This window comes from Zootoca vivipara, chromosome 5 (assembly GCF_965207765.1).
Source record: "Zootoca vivipara chromosome 5, rZooViv2.hap1.1, whole genome shotgun sequence".
Lineage (NCBI taxonomy): Eukaryota > Metazoa > Chordata > Lepidosauria > Squamata > Lacertidae > Zootoca > Zootoca vivipara.
Window position 1 is genome coordinate 26141569 of NC_142588.1, and position 23520 is coordinate 26165088.

The 23520-nt window shown below is 40.7% G+C and overlaps 2 protein-coding genes and 1 long non-coding RNA gene across 10 annotated transcripts in view; 1 reads left to right on the top strand and 2 right to left on the bottom strand.

The window, feature by feature from the left end:
* The window catches only part of MYPN (myopalladin), a 62282-nt gene extending 59511 nt beyond the window's left edge, over positions 1 to 2771 (top strand). For all 8 annotated transcript variants that reach the window (XM_035138551.3, XM_088669510.1, XM_088669511.1 and 5 more), the window contains 2 exons: positions 581 to 714; positions 1555 to 2771. In XM_035138551.3, coding sequence (XP_034994442.3) covers positions 581 to 714; positions 1555 to 1724 — 304 coding nt within the window. In that variant the 3' untranslated portion in view covers positions 1725 to 2771. The remainder of the gene's footprint in view (positions 1 to 580; positions 715 to 1554) is intronic.
* On the bottom strand, positions 1504 to 5449 carry LOC148685613 (uncharacterized). Its single transcript, XR_015949985.1, has 3 exons — positions 5311 to 5449; positions 4246 to 4510; positions 1504 to 1698 (listed from the first exon to the last, which is right to left on the bottom strand). It is a non-coding gene; the product is annotated as an uncharacterized LOC148685613 (long non-coding RNA).
* Positions 5450 to 9441: 3992 nt separating this feature from the next.
* ATOH7 (atonal bHLH transcription factor 7) lies at positions 9442 to 10136 on the bottom strand. The gene has a single exon (XM_088669530.1). It carries the CDS (start codon positions 10001 to 10003, stop codon positions 9557 to 9559), a length of 447 nt encoding a protein of 148 aa, XP_088525656.1. The 5' UTR covers positions 10004 to 10136; the 3' UTR covers positions 9442 to 9556.
* Positions 10137 to 23520: the final 13384 nt, after the last annotated feature.

A 23520-nucleotide genomic window follows, 5' to 3' on the forward strand; every position in this document is an offset into this window, starting at 1 on the left:
ACGGTTTGCTGTGGCATAAAAAATTAAAAAATAAACCACCGGAAAAATTCATCTTGCAAAGCATGGCCATAGAAAAATTCTTCTTGCGAGTTACCAAAACATCGCAAAATGTTTTGTTGCGCGAGGCATTCGTCTTGCGAGGTACCACTGTATGTATTATGTATGCTTACAAGTAGACAAGCATATAAACACAGAAAGAAAATGTTTGTAAGAAAAGTTATTTTTCCTTAGTGTTGTTCCATACAGGAGGAGCAATGCAACATGTCATTTCCAGGACACCTAGTCTAGTCTAAGAATTTAGGTGCACTGGGAAAATTTTCTCTCTCATGGTTACTACTGTTGTACCTGGGAGAGAGGGACAGATGTGAACATTGAACATAGGAAGGAAATTGCTCAGTACTGCCTGGCAGCAGCTTTCTAGTGTTTCAGACAGAAGTCTTTCCCAACCTTAGCTGGAGATGCTGGGTACTAAGCCAGGCCTTACACAAAATATTTATGTAGTTTCCTTTCCTTGTATGGTTATAGCAGCCCCAGTTATATCAGCAAATAACACAAGAACCTTTGGTATTTTTGTTTTCAGTATGCATCAAGATGCTACTGGGTACGTTTGCCTTCTGATTCAGCCCGCTAAGAAAGTGGATGCTGGCTGGTACACTTTGTCTGCAAAAAACGAGGCTGGTATTGTCTCTTGCACTGCTAGACTTGACATATACGGTAAGTGGGTATAGTTTAAGTCTGGGATGCAGAACCTGTGGCCATTTGGGTATTGTGGGACTCAGCTCCAGCCACAGGGCCAATGGTTAGGGGATGGTGGGAGTTGTAGCCCACCATTATCAGGATGCAGGCTCAGCTTCCTCAGCCCTGATTTCAGTAATGAAATAATTGAACTAATGTACTTCACCAATACCAATTCCATGCTGGTAGCTTGTCGCCTTTTCTCATCTTATTCATCTGTTGGGATATTCTCTTGAATTTAGCATTATCCTTTTAATTTAGAGATCTTTTGCTTGGTTGACATAATAAAGGGAGATAGGTTTGCTCAGGGCTATGCTGTTTCAGCCGAACTGAGACTTGAGATTCCAGGTAGAGTATATGGATGAGCTTTGAACAGAGGGTGACTAGCAAAGACAGCAATTTAGATAATGGGGAGGCAATTTAGAAGCCGCTTGGTCCAAGTTGGATACCGAAGAGTCAGGAAGACAGGATACATACAAATAGATGTATTTGGTGGAATTAAGGAAGGGAAGGGACTGGCTCTGCGTGGAGTAGAAAGTACGGTAAGTTAATAATTATCTGCTTTCGCCACATTCATCTTTGTGCTTCTGCCATGCCCATTTTACCATGCATCCCTTGGCCAGAAAATGCATATTCCTGTACTAGGGAGTTCTCAAACTTGGGAACAGTTGACAACTGGAAACATCTTTTTCCCACTAGTTCTTAGGTTTCAACTTGTGTGTTTGTGGGCGTAGACATTCAGTCTTTATGTATGATTGAAGAGAGATGTTTGAGATTTGTGTATGGTGTTTATTATTTTTGTTGTTACTTTGGCTCCAGCCCAGTGGCATCAACAGATCCCTCAGCCAATAAAGATTCGCCCTGGTGGCACCCGATATGCAAATCTCTCGGGGCAAGGACTCGACATTTTTTCTGCTTTCTCTACTGTTGAGAATCCAGTGAGGTTTTCGTCACCATCCCAGCCTGTGGTAGAAAGTGAAGAACTTTAAAAACCTCCAATTCCAATCTTACCTGCAAAAAAACAACAACCACTCCGTAACTAGAACTGTGAAAAAGAATGGAAGGTACAAGCCAGGAGGCTCAAGGTTTACAAGCAACTTGTATTTGTTGAGTAACTGTAGAGTTGCTGCAATTCCTGTGAGTAACATACTGTACAAGATCTTAGTTCAGCATTGTACTGTGGGGTCACTGTAGTATTGAATGCACTGCGGCAAGTTCAGTGCTCTGTTGTTTTCCCGCTCCCAAGTATTATGAGGGGAGGCAGCTGAGTTTTAAGCTGTTAAGAGAAAAAGCTCTGCCCACTTTTTCTGCTTGAATTAAAAAACAAACTACTGTACCTTAAACACATAATGGTAAAGGTTTTGGATGTCCAGCTGAACACGACCAGGAGAAATATTGACATTGTGAGAATTCTGAAAGAGGGTAAGCTGCATGACTTTGAATATAATACTTAAAAGGCGACTGACAGTCACAAAGCACAAGTCAAATGCCAGCAAAAAATTTGAAATGAATCGTGAAATATTTGTTCAGGAGGAGTACACAATTACATCAATAAGAGATTTGGTGAATGCAGATAGGCGTAGCATTTAAAAAAAACAGCAGAACATTTTAAAAAATGTTGTAGGCTTATGTTCCATGAATTTATGTACTCATGGTGTATCAAATCCTAATGGAAAAAACACCATGCATATAGTTTGGATGTTAACATGTGCAATTAAACAGCTTACATCCTACAAAACACACATTATATAGACACCACAGCTACCATTGCTATATGCATTTTGAAGTGTGCTTACTAGTTATTTTCTCATTTTAGGAATTCCCTAATTTGAAACAAAAATAAATGGCATACAGGTTATTTTTGTTTCATTGTGATATGAATTCCTTTCTCAGCCGGAGGTTTGGATAATTGTGTGTATACAGTGGAAGGATGCCAGCCTAATACTTTGCAAATGGACCTATAACTACCTGACATTTGGAGATGGACATAACTGAGTTCCACCTGACCATCCTACTTCCTTCCCCGCCCCTTCACTTTGGACACGCACTGATGAGAAAATACTTCTACAGATATGCTATACTAAACAAAATATTGCCCATTCCAATCAAATCAATTTGTTTCATTTTGGATACCAGTAGAGCTCCAAGTTTTCAAAGAGGTAATTATGCATCTGATTATAGGGCAAAACTTTAGCATTTTTGGTAAAATGTCCCACCTGCACCCAGAAAAAACAATTGTTATTTGCCTGTAGCAGAATGAACACACACAAAAGCTATTTATGAGAGAGAGGTATTTACTAATACATCTCATTAACCAGTTTAGAATACTGAATAAAACAGAAATGCTGTTAAACAAAATCTCGATTAAAGCTAGGGATATGTGTTAGCATTTTCTTAATGTTTAAGCTATTGCTCACGTGTGTGGTTCCAATTTTATTGCTAAGGGATTATTCTGTTGCCATCAGGTCTGCCAAAGACCCCCATAAAGCACAAAAGTAAGATTGCTGTATTAATAGTAGAGAATAGCCACTTCACTGTATCATCTCCATACAGGCCAAACCCTTCCATGAAATAGAATTAAATTATAATTCAAACCAAGAGCCTGAGAATTTTCTACTATTGCACTAGTGATAAGCACCTGCACCCATTATACACACATGACCTGAGATCACTAGCTTTTTTCCCTGAAGAATCGTCAAGCTCATGAAAGTCTGCCAGAGATTCAATGTTTAAAAATATAGACAGGAGAAGGGAGCTATGCTAAGACTTTTATAACATGAGCAAGGTGCAATAAATGGTGGATTGCTGTTTCAAGAACAAAGGAATACTATGATTTACTGTATGTTAACAGCAGAGAAGTCTCTTAGGCAGTGCTTTTCTTCTAGGGAAAAGGGGTGTTGGTACTGTGTAACCTTGAGTACCCCCAGTTTTCCCCAGGAATAAGCACTGCTCTCAGGACACGTTACAGCAAATGTCCAATGTTTGGTTAAAGTTTAGAGGTATTCACCTACTGTGTTCCATCAGTGCAAGAATTTGTACTTGTGTGGCAGGACTTTCTGCCCTCTCCCTTCCCTTAAGATTTAGGAGTTGGACGGGTTTCCATTGTGCAAGCAGAAATCCCTGCACTGATGGAACATTCATTTAACACTATGTTGAATTCCACCCTTTCTATTCATGTGTAAATGTTCCAGACAATAGCTGTGCCCAACCTGAAAACTCAGATGCAGCCAACTGCCAATTTACACAGGGGTTACGTTCTAAGCAGTGCACTTTTTCTAGAAAAAGAGGTGCCAGAACTCACCATTAATGCCTCCCTTGTTCTCTTATAATGGCAATGGCGCCCACCTGAGGTGCTGGAACTGAGTTCCAGCTGAAAATAAACCCTGGTTCTGAGGTACTGCAAGCATCACTGAAATTGTGTATATTTGAAACACCATTGGAAAAGCCTGCAAACACCATCTAAACCTCTGGAAATGCTTGAACAACTCTTTACAAAACAGCAACACTTACCAGACACCAAACTCCATCACCATCGCTCCCTTCAAACCTCCTTTCTCAAACTCCAGCTCTCCACAGGCATCAGCCATCAGTATAAGGGCTCCTGGAATTGCAGTTGTAAAGGCTCCTGGAATTCCTAGGTGCTGTTTTCATGCCTTTTGCCTTTTCTGGGCTCTTTAAGGGCTGTTTTTTCCATTTTAAAAGTCACTTCCAGGTTCAGCACAATGTGTGCATGTATAGTTGCGCATCAGTTCGATGTACGTAAACTGGGAGTTGCCTGTATACACCAATGAATATTAAAAATTACCTATGTGATTGGCAGCATTCACTGGTTGTGTATATCTGAAAAACGCAAGGCATATAAATATTTCTGGAAATTATAGACATTACTTAGGATTGTCAGTGTCCATGTGTGAATGTCAACATTCAGTGAATTTTGTTACAACAACTAATTTAATTATAGTTGATTTCAATGGATTTTAGTCATGACTGACTGTTGTTGATCCCACACCCAAACCTCCCAGACTAGTAGCTGTGTTAGGTATGTTGCAGTAAAAACAACCAAGAGTTTTGTGGCATATATATATATATATATATATATATATATATATAATTTTATGGCATAATCTTCCATTGTCTACAGTCTACCCCAGCAGATACATGAAGCTTTATCTTGAGATATGTACACATATACACACACCTTGTGGGGGAGGGGATTATAAGGAGTGAGGTCAGAGGAAAATTAAGTACATAAAGAACAGAGACGGTGATAATTTACGAAACAGTTGTTGATAAAATAGGCACCCTGGAATTAGGTCAGCCAATTAACACATGAAATGTAATAATAGTAATAAATACCTTTGTCCCATTTCAAGTCGCAGTTGATAGCATTGAAGCTGCAGTTTAATTTTAATTCAGTGGTTTCACATTGCAGTCTTCCTACAAAGCTCTTTTCTTTTTTCTTTTTTCTTAAACAGCCATATTAATGGCAGTTTTACAATATTTTATACAACAACTTTTGATTCTGTGATATCAGTTGTGTGGATAACATATGAAAAGATAGTTGCAGTCACTTACGGTATATACCGGTAGCCAAAATGCAAAACAGATACTCTGCCAGAGTTTTCTTCTGCAATATTGTTTGAGCTCTTTTCCCCCTTCATTTCATTGAACAGAAGCCAAACTGCCTTTGCACTTTTGGCTTATGCAACAAAAGTTGTACCTGCAAAATGACAGAATTTTCATAATAACAAAATAAATCTTTTTAAATACCCACTTAAATCTTTTAAATACCCACTCAGGACTCGGGTAGTTCAATAAAATTTAACAACCCTAAAATGAGCAGAGGTTTTTTAATTGAGCTTTTCAAAATTCATTTATTTATAAATGTATTTTGTTCCTTTCTGAGCTTGGCTAAGACAATACAAACTTTGCAAAGCCGAAAAAGACATCCCCAGAATCAGCATATAGTGTATGAGAACACTATTAAACCAGAAAGCTGCTTCCTGTCCTTTGAAACTATTTAAAATATAGCTGCTCAAATTTCTGTGTGAGTTCCAGCAGAGAGCAGCGTCGAAAGCACAACACTGAGGGTGCGCTGCAGAAATGTTAATAATGAAGGCTTTGAACATTCACCAACTCAAATATTTAGTATTGGGAAACAAACAACCCTGTGTGGTTCTCATATGTAGGCAAAACATGAACATACCTAGCAGCATTGATATCCTCATATTTTAGAATGACTGAAAATACTTTTTTTTAATTATGTCAACTGACCAATGTCTGCTTCAAAATATGTTGGAAACTTGCTTTGAGTCAGAGAAATGTGATGTGTAATACAAATTGTGGATTTTCTTTTTAATAAGCTGCACCAGAAGGATTTAAACACAGTTCTCCAAGAAGTGTTCTCATATCCTCTGTAAACTGTAACTGAGTTAATATGACAAAGAAAAGCTAACAAAACTTTATAGCTGTTAAATTAAATTCTGCACAAGCCGGTGGCCTTACAGTCTACCAATTTGGAGTTGTTACATTTCCATTAAAATGGGTTTTTATCTTCATGATATGTGAAGGTACATACCTTCACTATGAAAAAAAGGGGGGAATAAATGTTGCAATTTTAAATAATATTTTAAATGCATATAAAGGAAATGTCAGAATGTTCAGCAAATGTATTTTCCCTCCTCCATGAAATAAATGCTTCAGAGTTGCATTGTGTATCTCTTTGACTGGCATGTGACTTGAAATTCCATATGAACAATCTGGGTAAGATTTGGCACAAAACATTTTTTCCTCACTGAGCAAGCAAGAGCCATGCACAGAACCAGATTAATATGTTTGATCAGCACCCAATGCCATTGCTGTATCAGCAACGACAAGTGCTGTAGAGATCAGGTGCACATCTGAATGAGAGGCATTCCAGTAGGCTGATTCGGATCCCATTGTTCATCTTGCTGTGTGTCACTCAGAAAAGGGGGGGTTGTACTGAAAGCCAGGAAAAGGGCACTTGATCACATTTGCCTGCTGCTGAACTTAATCAGTTAAGGCCCAATGTGTTTCTCCCCCTCCCCCTCAACAATATACAAGTTGATAAAGAGCAGCAAAACATATGAGGATTTATATTTTAAATTGCCACTGCACCTTGGCTATGTCCGCTGCATTCATATTTTAGCATGTGACAAAATCTGTATCAATGCTTTTCTGTAAAATCCTGGTGCCAGTAAGCAAATATTAGCTACGCTTTTAGCAGCAGTATTCAGGTCTTGTGAACAACAGCAATTAAACAATCTTTTGAATAGCTACAAGTCTTCGCATGGGGAAAGGTTAAAGTTTTGGGATTCCTCCCCCACTAATAGTGCTGAAGGCATGTCACCCATGGTGTGCATTTCTCCCACTCATTAGAAGGATCTCTGGTATATACATTTTGGGTGCTTTTGCAAGTGCTTAATGGACAGACCAAAGTCCTGGGAAAGGGAAGGAAAGCTATAGAGGGGGTGTTTTCTGGCCACCCATTCTGAGTAATGGATGCCATTATGTGGCTCCATGCATACCAGACAACATCTCCCAACAAGGTACAAGCCATAGAGGACACAAACTCTTTGCAATTGGTGACAATAATGGAGGAACGTTTTCAACTGGTAGTAAGCAAACCATACTTAAAATGTGGGGGTGAGAGAGGGAATCCCTCACAAGCCTTTTGAATATTCTTAGAAGAGCTTTAGTGTTTCACTAATAAGCTATTCTTTATTGCAGTAGCATGGCCACATTTGGGGAGATTAAAATCTAGTATTCTTGTAGGCAAAGGCAACTGTGTTAAATCTGAGTTACATTTTATGTTATGCACTGACATTTGGACATGAACCAGCCAAAGTAAAACACTTAATGAGGTTGCACTTAATGCATGGACCTTTTAAACGTCTTCTCGTTAGAAAGATTACTCACTATCATGTTATCAGAAATGATACAGGCACCCGATTCCTCTCCCCCCTGGCAAACAGCTTTTCGTGCGGCAGAAAAGGTTGAGGGTTGTAGCCAGCTAAGTTTTACTCAGAGTAGACCCACTGAAATCAAGACCTTGGGTAGTCCTGGCCATTCATTTCAACGTAGAACTACGTAACATTGACCACAACCCTAAATGCCATCAATGTCTATGCCACTTTCCAGATCAAATCAGCAGACTCCTATTGGCTGCATGTAGACTGTGTGCACGCCTGTTTGCTCTGCATCCAGAGAACTCCCACTGCTTTGGGAAGCCTTAGTCCCAATCTATTCTGCCTTTTCTTATGAAATACTGTGTTTCATACTGTGTTCAGCTTCAATCTGAATTGAGAAAAAGAACAGTTCATCCGTGTTTTAAGCTGGTGATACTTCACAGCCTTAGAATAATAATATATTCTTTAAAAAACTCAGTAAAATCACCACAGACTTCCAAGCCTAATGTGTGATTAATTTTGCCCCACGGTGTCAGATGGGGAGCAACCCACTGATTGAATCTCCCACATAGAACTTTTACATAAATACACAGCACCAGGGATTCCAGCCACTGGGGCCCTGTGAAATATCCCACCCACTGCATAAGAACAAATATTGGCAGTGTATATTGTGAACCTGATGGAAAGCAGATTTCTCCCCCAAAGGTCTTGATACCCCTCTTTCTCCACACCACTTGATAAACCACCTGCTTCCCTGACTTCAATATTTTCAGCCTACTGCTAACACCATAAATTACTGGAAAATATTTCAAAAAAAATAATCAGAATATTGGTCATGATATTGGCATATCACATCCCACTGACAAGCATTGATGGAAAGAGTTTCCCTGCTGGCTCAATGCTAAAGTACAAGGCAAGGCACATGGCTGTTCATTCTGAGTGTATGAAAGAAAAAGGCAAAGAAAGATAGATTTTACACAGGCTTTCTTTTGCTGCTTGCTCAATTCAAACTCAATACATGCCTGGCTACAACAGTGGTATAATACAGCATATTAGAAAATGAAACCAGTTCAAAGGTTGTTTATAATGAGATGTGTTGTTGTGCCCCCTGATCCTAAGGCATGAGAAATAAAACCAGCCTTATATTGAACATTTTGCTGTTGTTACATTAACTATCCAAATTCCAAAAGTAGTAGTCACAGCAGCTCCTTTACTGGGTACATATAATTCCCACTACAGGAACCTACTTCTTTTAAAATGTAAGAACATTTCGTACGAGAGAAAATCATGTTTATTTGTAGTTTAGTTTACAAAATTTCTTATGGCTTCAAGAAAACAGAACAATGTAAAAAAATACAGAATCAGCATAACCTACCAACTCTAAAGTCTAGCTCTCTATTCTCATGCAATTATTTTATCATAATGTCATTATCACATGAACTAATCTGATTTTACAGTCAGCACAGAGGAACATCTAAGCATTCCATAAACACTATTTGAAACTAGCTCTATTTCGAGCATACACCAGAGAAGTGGTAAGTTGTAGATGAGTTAAACCTACACAATTTGGTCTCAAAGAGCCTGTTATGGCAAACTTACAAAGTTTAAGTTGCTTCTCTGAGGACTAAACAGCATACTTTCTGTTTTCTATTTTAAGATACACAATTAAATCAGGAAACAAAAATGCATCCTCAAAGTAGGAATTAATGAAGCATCGAAAAATGTTCCAAATCAATTTGTTCCAGTGAGCTCAGTGCGTTGCAGGCAAAGAACAAGGCTACAACAACCAAATATTACCTTATGCAGCTGTTTTAAGTTCCTGTTCTCAAATACTTTTACACAAAAGACCAAGCGGGCCTTTGCAAGTCCACAGTGATTTCTTTATTGCCCATTTAGTAGTGGTCTGGCTGGAAACTGAAAAGTCTCTGCGCATAAGGGTCTGTTTCAGCGGCCACCTTCTGCCCTGTGTAAGCGTGGCAACTCTCCTGGTGGAAATGCTCACAGTGAAAGTTAATCCAGCCTTTCTCTGCACTGTATCTCTCGGCTTCAGTGAGGATCCTCGTCAAGGCCATAATGTAACTCAGGGCCATCTGAAGCGTCTCATATTTGGACAGCTTTTTGTCTTGCCCCCACTGGGGGACCACTTTGCGTAGGCGGTCGAAGGCAGTGTTGAGCCCTTGCATTCTTCTCCTTTCCCTGGCATTAGCAGCCAGCCTGCGCTTGGCAGTGCTCTCCACGCGCTCAGAGCCACACTTTGCTGCACAGACTGTTCCGTTTCGGCACTGGAGGTCTGTTTCCAAGCCAGCATCCATGCTGCTATTCAGTTTGCAGGGTTTCATGTGGGATGCTTTTGCAAATAAACAAATTAATGAACCTCAGCTAATAAATGTGTTGGTAGACAGAAAGCTTTTGCTACGATTCTGCTTTTCCATTTCCGTTTTAAAAAGAATAAGAAAAACCCCAGCTTCACCTGGAGTTCAAGAAGATGGACTTTTTTGGAAAAGCAACATCTCCCCACACTTGCAAAACAATACTGAGGCTTAAAATTGTTCCTTCACCTTCAGATTAAAGACTGATATCAGGAGTGCACATGACAATTAATTTGATGTTTTTATTTGTCTTCATTTCATTCCATTTGGTAATGACAGGGGAACAAATCGCATCGCTGGTCTCAAAAGTTCTGGTTTCAAATGGACCAAAAAAAGAAGGAGTCGTCCTTTTAATCCAAAAAAAGGTTCAATGGACAGGAAAAACAAATAAAAATCTATTCCAATTGACTACTGTAGCAATGGGCAGAGAGGAATAAAGTCTTTGTGATTCTTCAAGTGATGCTGTCTTACGTGGACGCTAAGACAGACAGAGAGAAACCCTCTTGCTACCTCCTCGGTTGCTAGTGTTGGTCAGTGAGCCTACATAACAAGCAAGTGAAGTCTTTATAGAAGCACTGGCAAAAGCTGAACAGGTGGCAGCAGGTGGGTGGGCGGCCCTGTGTTTCCATCCCAGCACCTTCCCACCCTGGGAACAAAAACAAAAAACAAAAAAACTCCAACAAAATCCTGACATTGCAGGCTTCATATTTTCAACAGACTTTTCGTCTCCCAAAGCCATGTCTGTCCAGCACTAACAACTTGCCATCTGGACTAGTGTCTGGCTGGCCCCACAAGAATCACGACAGCTAAGCAAAAGGTCTTTTCAATGAATAACCTTCTGCAGCTCAGCAGAAACCTTTCCTGACACATCACAGCATTGAGTCTGAATTTGCTTGAAATTGCTTGGTTGGGAGAAGAAGCTGCTGCTAATAAGGATATCTAAGCCCAAGAGGAAGAGAATTTGCAAACAGCTTTAAAGGAGTACACAAACCTAACTGCAAAGTGAAGCATGTTGGGCATATGGCAGAGTTAGGGATTTTCCCAATTGCCACAGTGAGAAGTATAATATTTCATAAAGCACCAATGAACTTCAGTGTGTGTGTGTGTGCACGTGTGTGTGCGGTTATATAAATTTGAACTGAACTTTACATATTTATATTATTCAAATTATTTTAAAAATGATTTAGAAATCCACCTTACAGTTACCTAAGGATGCATACCTCAGATTTCATATAAATATACATTGTTGACCTCCAGCAAAAATATATAGAAACACCCTCTTCATATCTATGTCAAACAGCCAGATCAACATCAAGCATAGTATTGACTTGTAAGCCTGCTTCATGCATAATAAAGAAGTCTGTCAAACAAAAGACTAATGACAAGAAACACTGACAATGAAATTATTGAATTATCATATGTTAACTTTTTAGGCTAGTTATTATACGTATAAAGGGTGAAGAATATTTTTTGTAACTTATTTTAGTTTTATTGTGAGGATGTTTCCTCCCCACACCTTTCAAATATTTTCGCCTCCAAACGTGTTGTGTGTTACAAAGCAAAGCAACAATGTTTTATATATATTTTCAGACTAATTAAATTGTTACCGAGTATTTATGGACGAGTCATCTTTTCATTCAGACTTGTAACACGACATTTTGATCTAAAACTGTAGAGCAATTGTTCCCACTATGACTCCAAAACATCATGTGGTTGCAAACAGTTGATTAATCCTTCACAGAGGCAATGACAATGAATGAAGTTGAATAATCTGAAAACAATAGGATGCAATTGAGCATTAGTAGACTCTAGCATGACAGATGTTGAACCTAGTCTGTTAGGCACCGTCACTCTGCTCCTAATATTCTGCATCCTAAATGGTGTAGTTAATATGGGCACCCGACCACCCCCATTATTTCATTAGCAAAATGTCTGGTACATTTTCAATTTTTAAAGAACTGTATTATGTTCTCGTTCCAGCAAGATCATTACTTGTTCTTTCAACTGTGCACTGATTGTTATTCCCTCCATCATTTGCTTTCCTAACAACCATTTGTGATTTAGATATAAACAGATGGAAAATATAATTTAAGATTGTCATGAAGCTGTTCATTTCCACTCCAGAGCATCAGATCTGTACTTAAATTCCAGCAAACATTCAAACTGGATATATGCACAAAATTTTCACAAATAGTTATAGCTGCACAAAGGTTTGTAAACTGAGCAATCACATTATTACCACATTTGGAACTGAAACTTAAACATGGCCCCTTTCTTATGGCTAATCAAACTGCAATTGAGTCTCATTTACAACCCTGTGGTTTGCTTTATTTGGCTCATCTTTCAAAATCATTTATTCACTGTGGTTTTTTGTAAAAAGCACATGCTAGGCTACTAGATCAAATCAGTGCTTATTGGAAACAAGAACCACTACTCAAAAATAGGCTACAGGTCTGTTAATAACTGCTTGCTTGCTTGCTGGTACTTTATCTAGGATCATAATGGTATGTGACACTTCATAAACAAAGTTAAGCCAAGAAAGAAAGATACCGTGTTTCTCACATTTTAAGACGTGCCTATAAAATAAACCATGGCATGATTTTCATGCGTTGAAAAAATATAAGACATACCCCGAAAATAAGCCGTAGTGCTAAGTGCAGTTCTGGAGGGCCTCGCAAAAACACCCAGCAGCGCGCGCCGCGTGGAGCCCTGAGCCAGCAGGACCCAGCTGAAGCGCCGACAAAGTGCCCGGCGCTTTGTCGGCGCTTCAGCGGGTCCCATTGGCTCGGGGCTCCATGCAGCGCGTGCTGCTGGGCGCTTTGTCGGCGCTTGAGCAGCAGCAGCAGCAGCAAATTAGTAAAAAATTAGTAAAAAAAAAAACGAGCCTTGTCCCCAGAGCTTGGAGTCAAAATTTCAACAGTGGGGTAAACAACAAAGAGCACAGGGGTAGGGATTGTGAAATTAAAGTGTAACAGACAGCGGATATAAGCAAATATAGTTTCATCTTATGATTCAGCTTGTTGTTGTCGTTTAGTCGTGTCCAACTCTTTGTGACCCCATGGACCAGAGCACGCCAGGCACTCCTGTCTTGTACTGCCTCCCGCAGTTTGGTTAGCTTCAAGAACACTGTCCAACCATATCATCCTCTGTCGTCCCCTTCTCCTTGTGCCCTCCATCTTTCCCAAAATCAGGGTCTTTTCAAGGGAGTCTTCTCTTCTCATGAGGTGGCCAAAGTATTGGAGCCTCAGCTTCACGATCTGTCCTTCCAGTGAGCACTCAGGGCTGATTTCCTTCAGAATGGATAGGTTTGATCTTCTTGCAGTCCATGGGACTTTTAATGGTCTCCTCCAGCACCATAATTCAAAAGCATCAATTCTTCGGTGATCAGCCTTCTTTATGGTCCAGCTCTCACTTCCATACATCACTACTGGGAAAACCATAGCTTTAACTATACGGACCTTTGTTGGCAAGGTGATGTCTCTGCTTTTTAAGATGCTGCCTAGGTTTGTCATTGCTTTTCTCCCAAGAAGCAGGCGTCTTTTAATTTCGTGACTGCTGTCACCATCTGCAGTGATCATGGAACCCAAGAAAGTAAAATCTCTCACTGCCTCTCATTTCTTCCCCTTCTATTTGCCAGGAGGTGATGGGACCAGTGGCCATGATCTTAGTTTTTTTGATGTTGAGCTTCAGACCATATTTTGTGCTCTCCTCTTTCACCCTCATTAAAGGGTTCTTTAATTCCTCCTCACTTTCTGCCATCAAGGTTGTGCCATCAGCATATCTGAGGTTGTTGATATTTCTTCCGGCAATCTTAATTCCGGCTTGGGATTCATGCAGTCCACCCTTTCGCATGATGAATTCTGCATATAAGTTAAATAAGCAGGGAGACAATATACAGCCTTGTCGTACTCCTTTTCCAATTTTGAACCAATCAAAATTGATTCAGCTACACAGCTGCAAATAAAACATTTTAAATGTGTTGTAAAGTGCAATATACAAATGTGACACTAGATGGCAACAGTGAACTGTGCGAAATTCAATGTATTTTTAAAAACTTTTTTAAAGCATTTTCACAGCGTTTTTAATATGTGTGTAGATACCACCTTACTTAGGAACATAGGAAGCTGCTTTATACCGAGTCAGTTGCTCCAGAGGCCCCTTCGGGATTAGGGGCCCTGAAACTTAAGCTTCATTAGGTCCATAGTAGATCTGCACTTTGACCTTCCACTCGTTGTTGGACTCCATCTCCCCTCAGACCCAATTAAGCATGGCCAATGACCAGGGAAGGTGGGAGTTGTATTCTAGCAACATCTAGAGGGCTACAGGTTCCCCCCACTTGCCTTATATCCAAGATCCAATTTATGATAATAAAAGCAATGTCCTTTAGACCAGTTCTAGGTGCCCAATTAGCAAGGTATAGGGAAGGAGTAGACTTTTGTGCCAGCCTGTTTCCTAGTTTGGACAAGAAACAGGGAAGGCACCAAAGATATGCCAGATGTATTATAACCAAGTCTATATAAGTAATAATCCAGACTGGCATCCTAAATAGGAATTCCTCCAAGATTTCCATTTATCAAGTGGTAATTCAACAGGATGGGCATGAAATCACATTTTAGCAGGGCAGGTATCTGTAACATCTGTTTTGGAATTATTTTTAGACCTTTTTTTAGATTTGTAAATGGTTTTATCATTTGTGCATTTTCTGTCCTGGCAGAGGTGGTTTCAGAGTCACACGACCGGTTCGGCCGCACTGGGCACCGTGCTGCAGGGGGCACCACAAGAATGCTGTAGAACAGAGCGAGAGAGTCAGGGGGTGCTGAATTTTAGTGTTGCACAGAGTATCACTGAAATTTTAGAGCCCAAAATCCACCACTGCTCTTGGGCTCCTGTGGGAGCAACAGTGGGATAAAAATTTAATAAATAAATTGAGATGAAAAAATAAATCCTGCTATGTGGCATGGAGAATTTGATCCTCTGCATTCTTAATTGTTGTTAATTGTGTGCAGTACTAGCATATACCACTTCAGTAGGATGTTATAGACTAGCTCAGGCTTCCTCACCCTCGGCCCTCCAGATGTTTTTGGCCTGCCTACAACTCCCATGATCCCTAGCTAGCAGGACCAGTGGTCAGGGATGATGGGAATTGTAGTCTCAAAACATCTGGAGGGCCAAGGTTGAGAGGAAGCCTGGACTAGCTTATCGAGTGGCTGGATGCTCTCCATGGTAAATTACTGCTTGGTGAATGGTGTTCTGTATTCACCTAGCTAAGATTCAGCATCATTAGGCAGCTGTAGCCAATGTGGTGCTTGCTGTATGCTGTTGGACTACCACCCCCATCAACCCCAGCCAGCATAGCCAATGACCAAGGATGATGGGAATTGTTTTGGAAGGCACCACATTGGCTCACCTTCTCGTAAGCAATGTCCTAATCCATTGCTTGGTCTGTCAACTATTCAACTGTCAGAGATGCATTACCATAACTGTATTGTGATGGTGAATGACAGAGGCTTATTATTTTTTAATTCAGGGTTATTTTCTTGTGCTAAAGGGCATAAAATTACAACCTACAACCCAGAGTTTCTCATTGATTTCCAATTGGCACAGCACACCAGATGCTGTTTGGTCTAAGTGCTGCTTTGACCTCCACTAGTGATGTGGGCTGCCTTTCTGCTTTCTAGCATAGCCTTTTCTCAGCAGGGAGGCCCCCACCTTTTACTAAAGGCTTATAGGTTATCCATATGTTCTAGTGGAGTAGTAGCGGGTCTGACTGGAATTACGTTAGAAGTGGCGTCCAGTGTTATGGATGGAGCTGGCCCAGAAGTGATTATAAATGCCCCTGACCTAATTAAATATTTTGCCCCCTGCTGATAAACAAAAGAAAAATGAAGGTGAAAAATAATGACGAAACATGCAATTTCTCTAGGATTTTTAAGTGGCTAGACAATGGCAGCTCTAGGGTCAGTAATGCATGCTTTAAAAGTCTAATGGGGCAAACCAGTGGCACAAATGAGACCTGATTATTTTGTTAAGTTGTTCACAATCAACATTTAGAGCAATTCACAGCTGAGAGAGATTCAAACTATCATTGCAAAACTTAAAAATTTGCTCCGTTATGACTCCTAAAAAAGGAAGGGGGTAAAAATGTCACCATCACTTTCCATACTGTAGTATTTGCTAATCTAGCACATCACTGTGGGACATTTGTTGTCACAGAGAACCAGCATCTTTCTCTTGTGGTGTAATAATGTTTCCCCTTTATACAGCTATCCCATCACAAGCACCCATATATTAAACTCTGTTGGGTGGGGAGAAGTCCTGATTATTTCCTTCCCATGTTCCAAAAACATTTAAAATAAAGAAATTTGGCGTCTTCTGTTTGGCAACTCAATTTCATGAAAGCTCACCACTAGGGAATACAGGGGCCATAGATCACTAGATTACATCAGGTAAGCTGCTCTCGGCCTCAAACTCCCACCTATAATATGGGATGATATGGTTGAGATGATGTATTTGAAGTGTTTAAACATTTAGGACCAGTTTTGGGAAGGAAAATGGTTGGTTGTTATTGCAATTGTTATTTAAAGGAATGGTGAAAGTTACATTGAACACCTCTGAAATTTGTAGCTTGGCCTTAAGAGAAAAACATTTTGCTGCAGTTTTCTGTTCAAGATGCCCATCTCCCGTATACTCCATTCTATCCTTCACCTCCCTGGTTTTCCATGTTTATTTTTCAACTGATGCTTACCGAGCATGCTCAATCCTCATTGCTTTGGTGTGTTTTTCTCCTGTGGGGGCAGGGGGAATAGTTCCCCCCCTTTAATTAATGCTTCTGCAAACCTCAGTCCCCTGCCCCAATGCTGAAATATTCTGAGCTAATTTCTAGCCTAAGTTTGGCTACATAATTGTCGGCACTTACTGCCTGAGCTTGCCATCAGAATGAGTGGTGATACTGTCTAGCTGAGTTCCACATACAGTACTCCAGAACCAACTGCCCATTGCACAGTCCTGAGCTTTTGGTAAGAGTTAAAAACAAGCCCAAAATCAAAATCCCTAATTAATTAGTCTTCTAGTTAGCAAACATATGAAGACTGCAGTATCCTGGAACAGAATGTTCAGTGCTTTCTGAAGTATCACTTGGTTTAAGATTGATGAAGGGCTGCTGAGGTCAGGTTTGTAAACATAAAACCATCTGCAAACTCTCCTGGGCTAGGACTTGCAGCAGAGTAATTTCAAAAGAGCAGGTGCTCATTCTGAATTTTTTTTTCCTGCTGAAATTGTTACTTTATCAAGGCTGTTTCTAGCTAATTATCAAAGGTATCTTGTGGGTGCTTATCAGTGAGGATTTTAATTATGTCATTTTGGTTTTAAAATGCTAAATATGTAGAGTCTCTTAAATTGTGTTGTTGGGTTTTTGGGATGTAACACAGCTCAGACCAACCCAAAGTAGACATTACACATGAATGCAGGCAAGAAGGTGTGTGTGTGTGTGTGTGTGTGTGTGTGTGTGTGTGTGTGTGTGTTTGCAAGAGGGATTCAAGCACATACCAGAATTTTGGGTTTGTGTGGTTAAAGTGGATTAAAGTTCTCTGCTGCCCTAGTGTGACAAATCCACTTTTTGCAGTTTGGAAAGTGACAGGAAAATCGTTTTTATATTTTAACTATATGTTGTCAGGAGGCTTCAATATTAGACCAATAAAGCATCAAGGCCTTTCTTAAATAGTTGTCTATGCATGCAAACAACTTTACTTCCTCATTACATAGTGAAGGAACAATACTAACCACTCAACCACTTATCCCAAAGTGGATTTCTCCCAAAGTTAATTTCCTTCACAGCAAACTGGTCTACAAGAAATTGTTTAACTATATAAATGTATAAGTTTTTTCCAAATAAAATAAAGATGGATAAGATGACACCTTTGGAATTTAATGATGGTGTAAAGCATCAGGGTATTCTAGGATTCCTCATAAACTTATCAAAGCAGAGGCCCCCAATGTAGGGTCGCCATATTTCAAACAGTGAAAATCCAGACAGAAAAGTTCTTGAGATTTTTTTTTTTTGGCCAACCCTAAGATCAGTAATGGTTTGCATATCACATTAAATTACTCGTCTGCTGTCAAAACCTGAGCACTGTACGTGGTTTGCTTGTCTCTAAACCATGTACAGTAGCTAAGGTCTGTTGGTGGTTTACCACTTGTGATTTGGAAAACACAGCAAACCAAGGCTTCGAGTTTCCTTTTCCAGGAACAGCATGGACAATAAAAGGGGGGGAGAGCAAAGTGGTGACTTCTAAACAGTGTGTGCTTGCATCCTACTTGTTTGTGCCCAGCCATAGTTAAAACACATACTGTAGTTGGTGATGTGTGAACACAGTCTATGCATCTGTGTTGCTTGCCCTATTCCATCAGAGTTTGTCCCAACAAAATGCATTGTTCTTTAACATTCTCATAGCAACAACTGCCTCTTTTTCAAAACTAGGTTCAGGGTGGGTATTTTATACTGCCTGTTGACACTTTTATATACTGCTAATTAGGCAAATAAACCAGAACTAGCTTATATCGATTAAACATATTCCTTTTTCCTTTACCAAAGTTTGCAAGGGCAGTGGTTCTACATCACTGCTTTCATGCTTGTTTTTTTTTAAGTCCTTGTCAATTGGTCCATACAGCATCTGCTGTGGCAAAATGATTTCATTTTTCATTTTATTGACTTTTCTAACATCAAAATGCAACAGCAACCATTTTGCTTCCTTTCTAGCCGTTTTTTTTGTTTGTTTTTTGGCCTATTTTGGTGTCACCTTTAATTTTCATTTCTTTTTTTTTCCCCTGGGAAAATTGTCTTTCTAGCATAAGTTTCCTTGTCACTAGATGGTGAGACAAAGAAATCAGTTCGTTTCTCAACAGTATTTGCCTCAGCTGTCACTAAGCGTCCCTCCTTTTTCTCCGCTACCTCACCCCCTCCCTCCTTTCTGGAAGCTCAGTCTAGCAATGACCTCTTGCTGTGTAGAGATCAGTAGTTTCTTCTTCTTGGTTTTTATTTCCATCACTGACAATCACTATTACTAATTTAGACTTTCCTTTGGTTGATTTTCCTCTTGACTTTCCTCAAGTCCCTCACACTTTCCTCAAGTAGACCGATTATGTAAACAGCTTCATATGGAAAATGTTGGCTTTTCCCTGATTTTGTTTTACATTCTTCCCCAGTGTTCATTTCACTTTTCCGTATCACATTATACTTCGTAAGCCAAAGATTAACTCTTTGCCTTCCCATCAATCTTGCTTTGCAGATACCCTTCAAACCATTTTGCCTGCTTTTTAGCTAACCATACTTTTAAGCAAAAAGTACCGTAACTCTGGGGTTATCTGGAAGAGATAACTGGCAGGTGTGGGAAAGGTTAAGAACTCCCCCCTTGTCAATTCTCCCCTATAAATCCCCCCTAAATCGACACATTTTTGTTGCCCAGGCCAATTTGGGTTTGGAAACATGTGTTTGCTGAGGTATAATGTGTAGTTTTACCCTTAAGGCTGTTTGTTTTACTTCTCCGTTAGCATTATATTTACTGCTTCTTATCAGCTATTTTGTTATTTCATTCCATTCTGAGCTGTACATTACAACAATTGCAGACAGTAAAGTAACAGTGTGTTGCATGCTCACAATCACAAATTGTAAATTCCCTCTCCACCCTACCAGTATTCTATTACCTTTATGTAAACTGCCCCCAAACACAGAAAATTTCTCAAAACCAATGACTGAGGCAGGCATAGCCACAAAGGAAATAAGATGACCACTTAAACTCTAAGCTCTGCTCCAAGACCCAGAAAAACAGCTTGGAGCAAAAGCCCCTGCTGCCTAAACCACCACCACACAAAAAAAAAATTGAAAAGAGAATGGGTTCAGAAAAGTTGAAAACAAAAGGCCTCACTCCATTCTTCCTGCCTCAAGACAGAAGGCTCACTTCTCAACAAGGACACTAATGAAGTCAAGATGGCATCACCCTCAATAAAGGCCTCTTCCTCACTGGAGAAAGAAATTTGGTATATCTTAAGAGAAGAATTGGCAGCACAAGAAGCAGCTATGAACGAGCTTCTTAAAAATACTCAGAAAGCACTAATGCTTCCAATGGAAATGGTAACTGACAGAACTTAACATGAGGCTTGACTCTCTAACAGAAACTACAGCAACAGAAGAATTAAGCCAAATCCATGACAAAAAAGATCAAAGAACTACAAAAAGAAAATGTATTTGCAACACGCTTGAAGATGCAGAAAACCAAAATGGAAAAACTAGTTTGTGTTTATGTTGTTTTGAGGAGGGAGTAGAAGATAGTGACCCTGCACAATTTATTGCCTCATGGTTTAAATCACTGCTCTCAGACCTCATAATCTCCACTAATGGTTTTGAATGGGCACACAGAGCACCTGGACCCAAACTGAGGGAGGAGCTCCCTGCCCCATATGATATAGTTGTCTGCTTTGCCTATTACAGAAAGGAGCAAGTGTGGAACAAACTGAGGAACCTCATATCCATAACTTATAAAAAACAGCCCAGTTCTGGTGATTCAGGATCTGACTTATGAAACACCAGGGGTGGGGTGGGGGATAAATATGTGCTTGTATGATTAAACTGCAAGAGGCTGGGATTAAATATCATTGGGGCTTCCCTTCCGTCTTATTGTCATGAGACGATTGACACAGCTCACAGCAACAAATAGACTGGGGGGAAAGAGATTGTCCCGAAGTTGAACCCTTGGCCTACCTGGTAGCAAGTCCAAAGTCTGAGGGGGGCAGACCACACAAGCAAAGTCCAGGGTCAATCCAAGTAGCACAGTCTGAAGTCCCAGTCAGGATACAGTCCAGAGACAATCCTTAAAGCACCATCCCAAAGAGGTCCAGGAGCATCCAAGCCAAGATCCATCAACGTGGACAGTTGAGCAGACACAGCACCTCAGCTCTGCTTCCCTTTTACACTATGCCTGCTGATTGCAGCACCTGGGCTTGATGGGGCAGGTGACCCTCACCTGTTCTAAGCCTACTGCAGCTGAGGAATCACAATCCTCCTTCCAGAGCTAGTGAGCCCCACTTGGCCAGCTAGAGAGCTGGACTATGAGCCCTTGCCTGCCTCAGCCTCCTAGAGTGCTACTCCCACTGCTCCTTACACCTCACAGCCCATGTACATGGGGACAGGGGGCCCTCTGGCTCTGGTGATGGGTCCTGCTGCTCTGGTGCCTGTGGATTGACCTCCATCCCCTCACCATCCTCCATCCCCTTGTCAGTACTTCCTTCTCCATCCTCTGCTTGCCCTGGTGTGTCCCAGTCACAGCACCCCTCGCCAGGATCCTCTCCCTCCTCCTCGTTTCATGACACAGATCTGCACAACACTGTTGGTATTGACTTACCTCTAGAATGGTAGCAGGGAGAGGCAATGGAAGAACAGCACACTGAACTTTCCAATGTAGGTTGGGAGGATGCAAAAAGAAGCAAAAGATCCCACAAACACCTCACACATAACCAGGTATTTTATTTTTGCTGATGGAAAAAACTGTAATGTATTAAAACACATCTTGGCAACTAATTAGTATGGTTGGGTCAACACAGTAATATTTCATGGGGAATGAAGTTTCACTGCTCAGAAAACGAGGTCTTCTATTCTTGCCACTCTCAGCAGCCAAAGCCTCGTTCTGCACACAGTTGCATGTTTAATTAGCAGTCCTTCTGTAAGTGTCTGCAATTAGCACCACGATGATTAATAAAATAACCTCTTTAAAGCGCCACTTAGCCAGGAGAAATGCAAAATCAGGGATAATTAATTCATCATTAATAAATCATGGCTGATTAACTAATCTGTTGATTACAAACACATTTAGAGCTCAGACTCCCACCTGAGCTCTCTGCTTCTCTTTTGTTGTTGTTGTCTGCACTACACAGAAATGAAGACAAAGAAAAAATAAACTGTACCCAAAAAGCCCAACACAATGAATAAAGAAATCTGCATTAAGCAGCAACTATATTGGTCTAGTCAGGAAGATTTAGATAGGACGTGCTTTAAAAAAGTTATTAGACTTGACTGATTATTTTATTCCCCCAGGAAAGAAAACTGCATTGTCTATTTGTTAAATCTGGACAGGTGAACAGTAATTGCCTCCTTAGTGCAGCTACAGGAGTCCTACAAGCATTTCATATAGGTAAATTATTGTCTGTGTGGCGCTCCTGGGTAGGCCAGTTGGTGTGAAGCATTCAACCCTAAACAGTAAGACTTTACTACTCCTGTTCAACTATCCAAGACTTGGACTAGCAGCGCAGTATGGACTGGCCAGCCCAATACCAGCTGCTGGAAATCACAAATGGGGAGAATGCTGTTGCACTCAAGGTCCTACTTACAGGTTCCATCTGGTTGGCCACTGTGAGAATAGGATGCTGGACCTTTGTTCTGATCCAGTATGGCTCTCATGTTCTTAAAACAGGGCAATAGCCAGGATTTATATAGCAGATGCTCTTCAACTTTGTACAGCTCCCCTTCTTTGCATGTATGTTTCTTCCCAACCACAGCCAAGGGAACCAACCAGCACTGATGTCATGGACTAGTTGGACACAGAGGAATGGTGGAAGGAAGCTGTTGGGGAAACCCCCAAGGGAAGAAAGCTCAGAGCTTGGGGGCTGGTGGTGGGACAATAATGAGTGGTCAGGGAGAGGAGATTCGGAGGAGGTGGTGGAAGTTGGGAGTCTTTGGCAGAAAGAAGTCCAGAATCAGTGACAGAAGCTGAAAAAGGAGAGGAGGATGAGAGAGGCCAAGAGGGAGAAATGAGTCTGGCTGATGAAGTCATGGGTGTCTCCCGTTCCTGCTGAAACAAGCTCCCTTCCCCTCTAGTTTTCCAGAACAAGAGGCATAAAAAAGGGTGAAGAAGTTAGCTTCATGCAGGGGCAGTCTCATATTGCTTTAGAAAAACCTTGGAGGGGACTTAAGACAGCTGTGGGGAGGTGGGGACTTTCAGTCTTGGCAACTGATCCATGGGGTCAGACGTACCAGGGATGAGCTTCTGTCCTCATTAGGCCTGACACTCAGCCAAGTCTGTGCAAATCATGTTCTTGCTAATACACAGTTAACTCTAACTTGCAGAGTATGATTCACTTGCTTCTGAGACTTGATTTCAAATATGATGGAAACTGCTGTGGCCAGGCCTGGATTGCATTTCTGGAGAATGTTATGAACCTCCTATCCTTTAGAATAGGGTTGGGGAACCTTTTTCATCCTGAAAACCACATTCCCTTCTGGGGGCCATGTGATGCTGGAGCTTGTAGGGGCAGAGGCAAAAATGGGTAGAGCAATTAATATAAATCTTACCCACGTACAACAGACTGGCTTCTACACACACACCATTCTCTATCCTCGATACAGGAAAGCAAGAGGCATCACCAGAGTTCAAGGGCACATTCCAGCCAGGCAAAAATACAAAAGGATGGTATAAAGCAGAGGTTTGGAGAATTGCATTCGG

Bases quoted from the DNA above. Each gene is read 5' to 3' on its own strand.
- ATOH7 (XM_088669530.1), bottom strand. From the start codon at position 10,003: ATGAAACCCTGCAAACTGAATAGCAGCATGGATGCTGGCTTGGAAACA.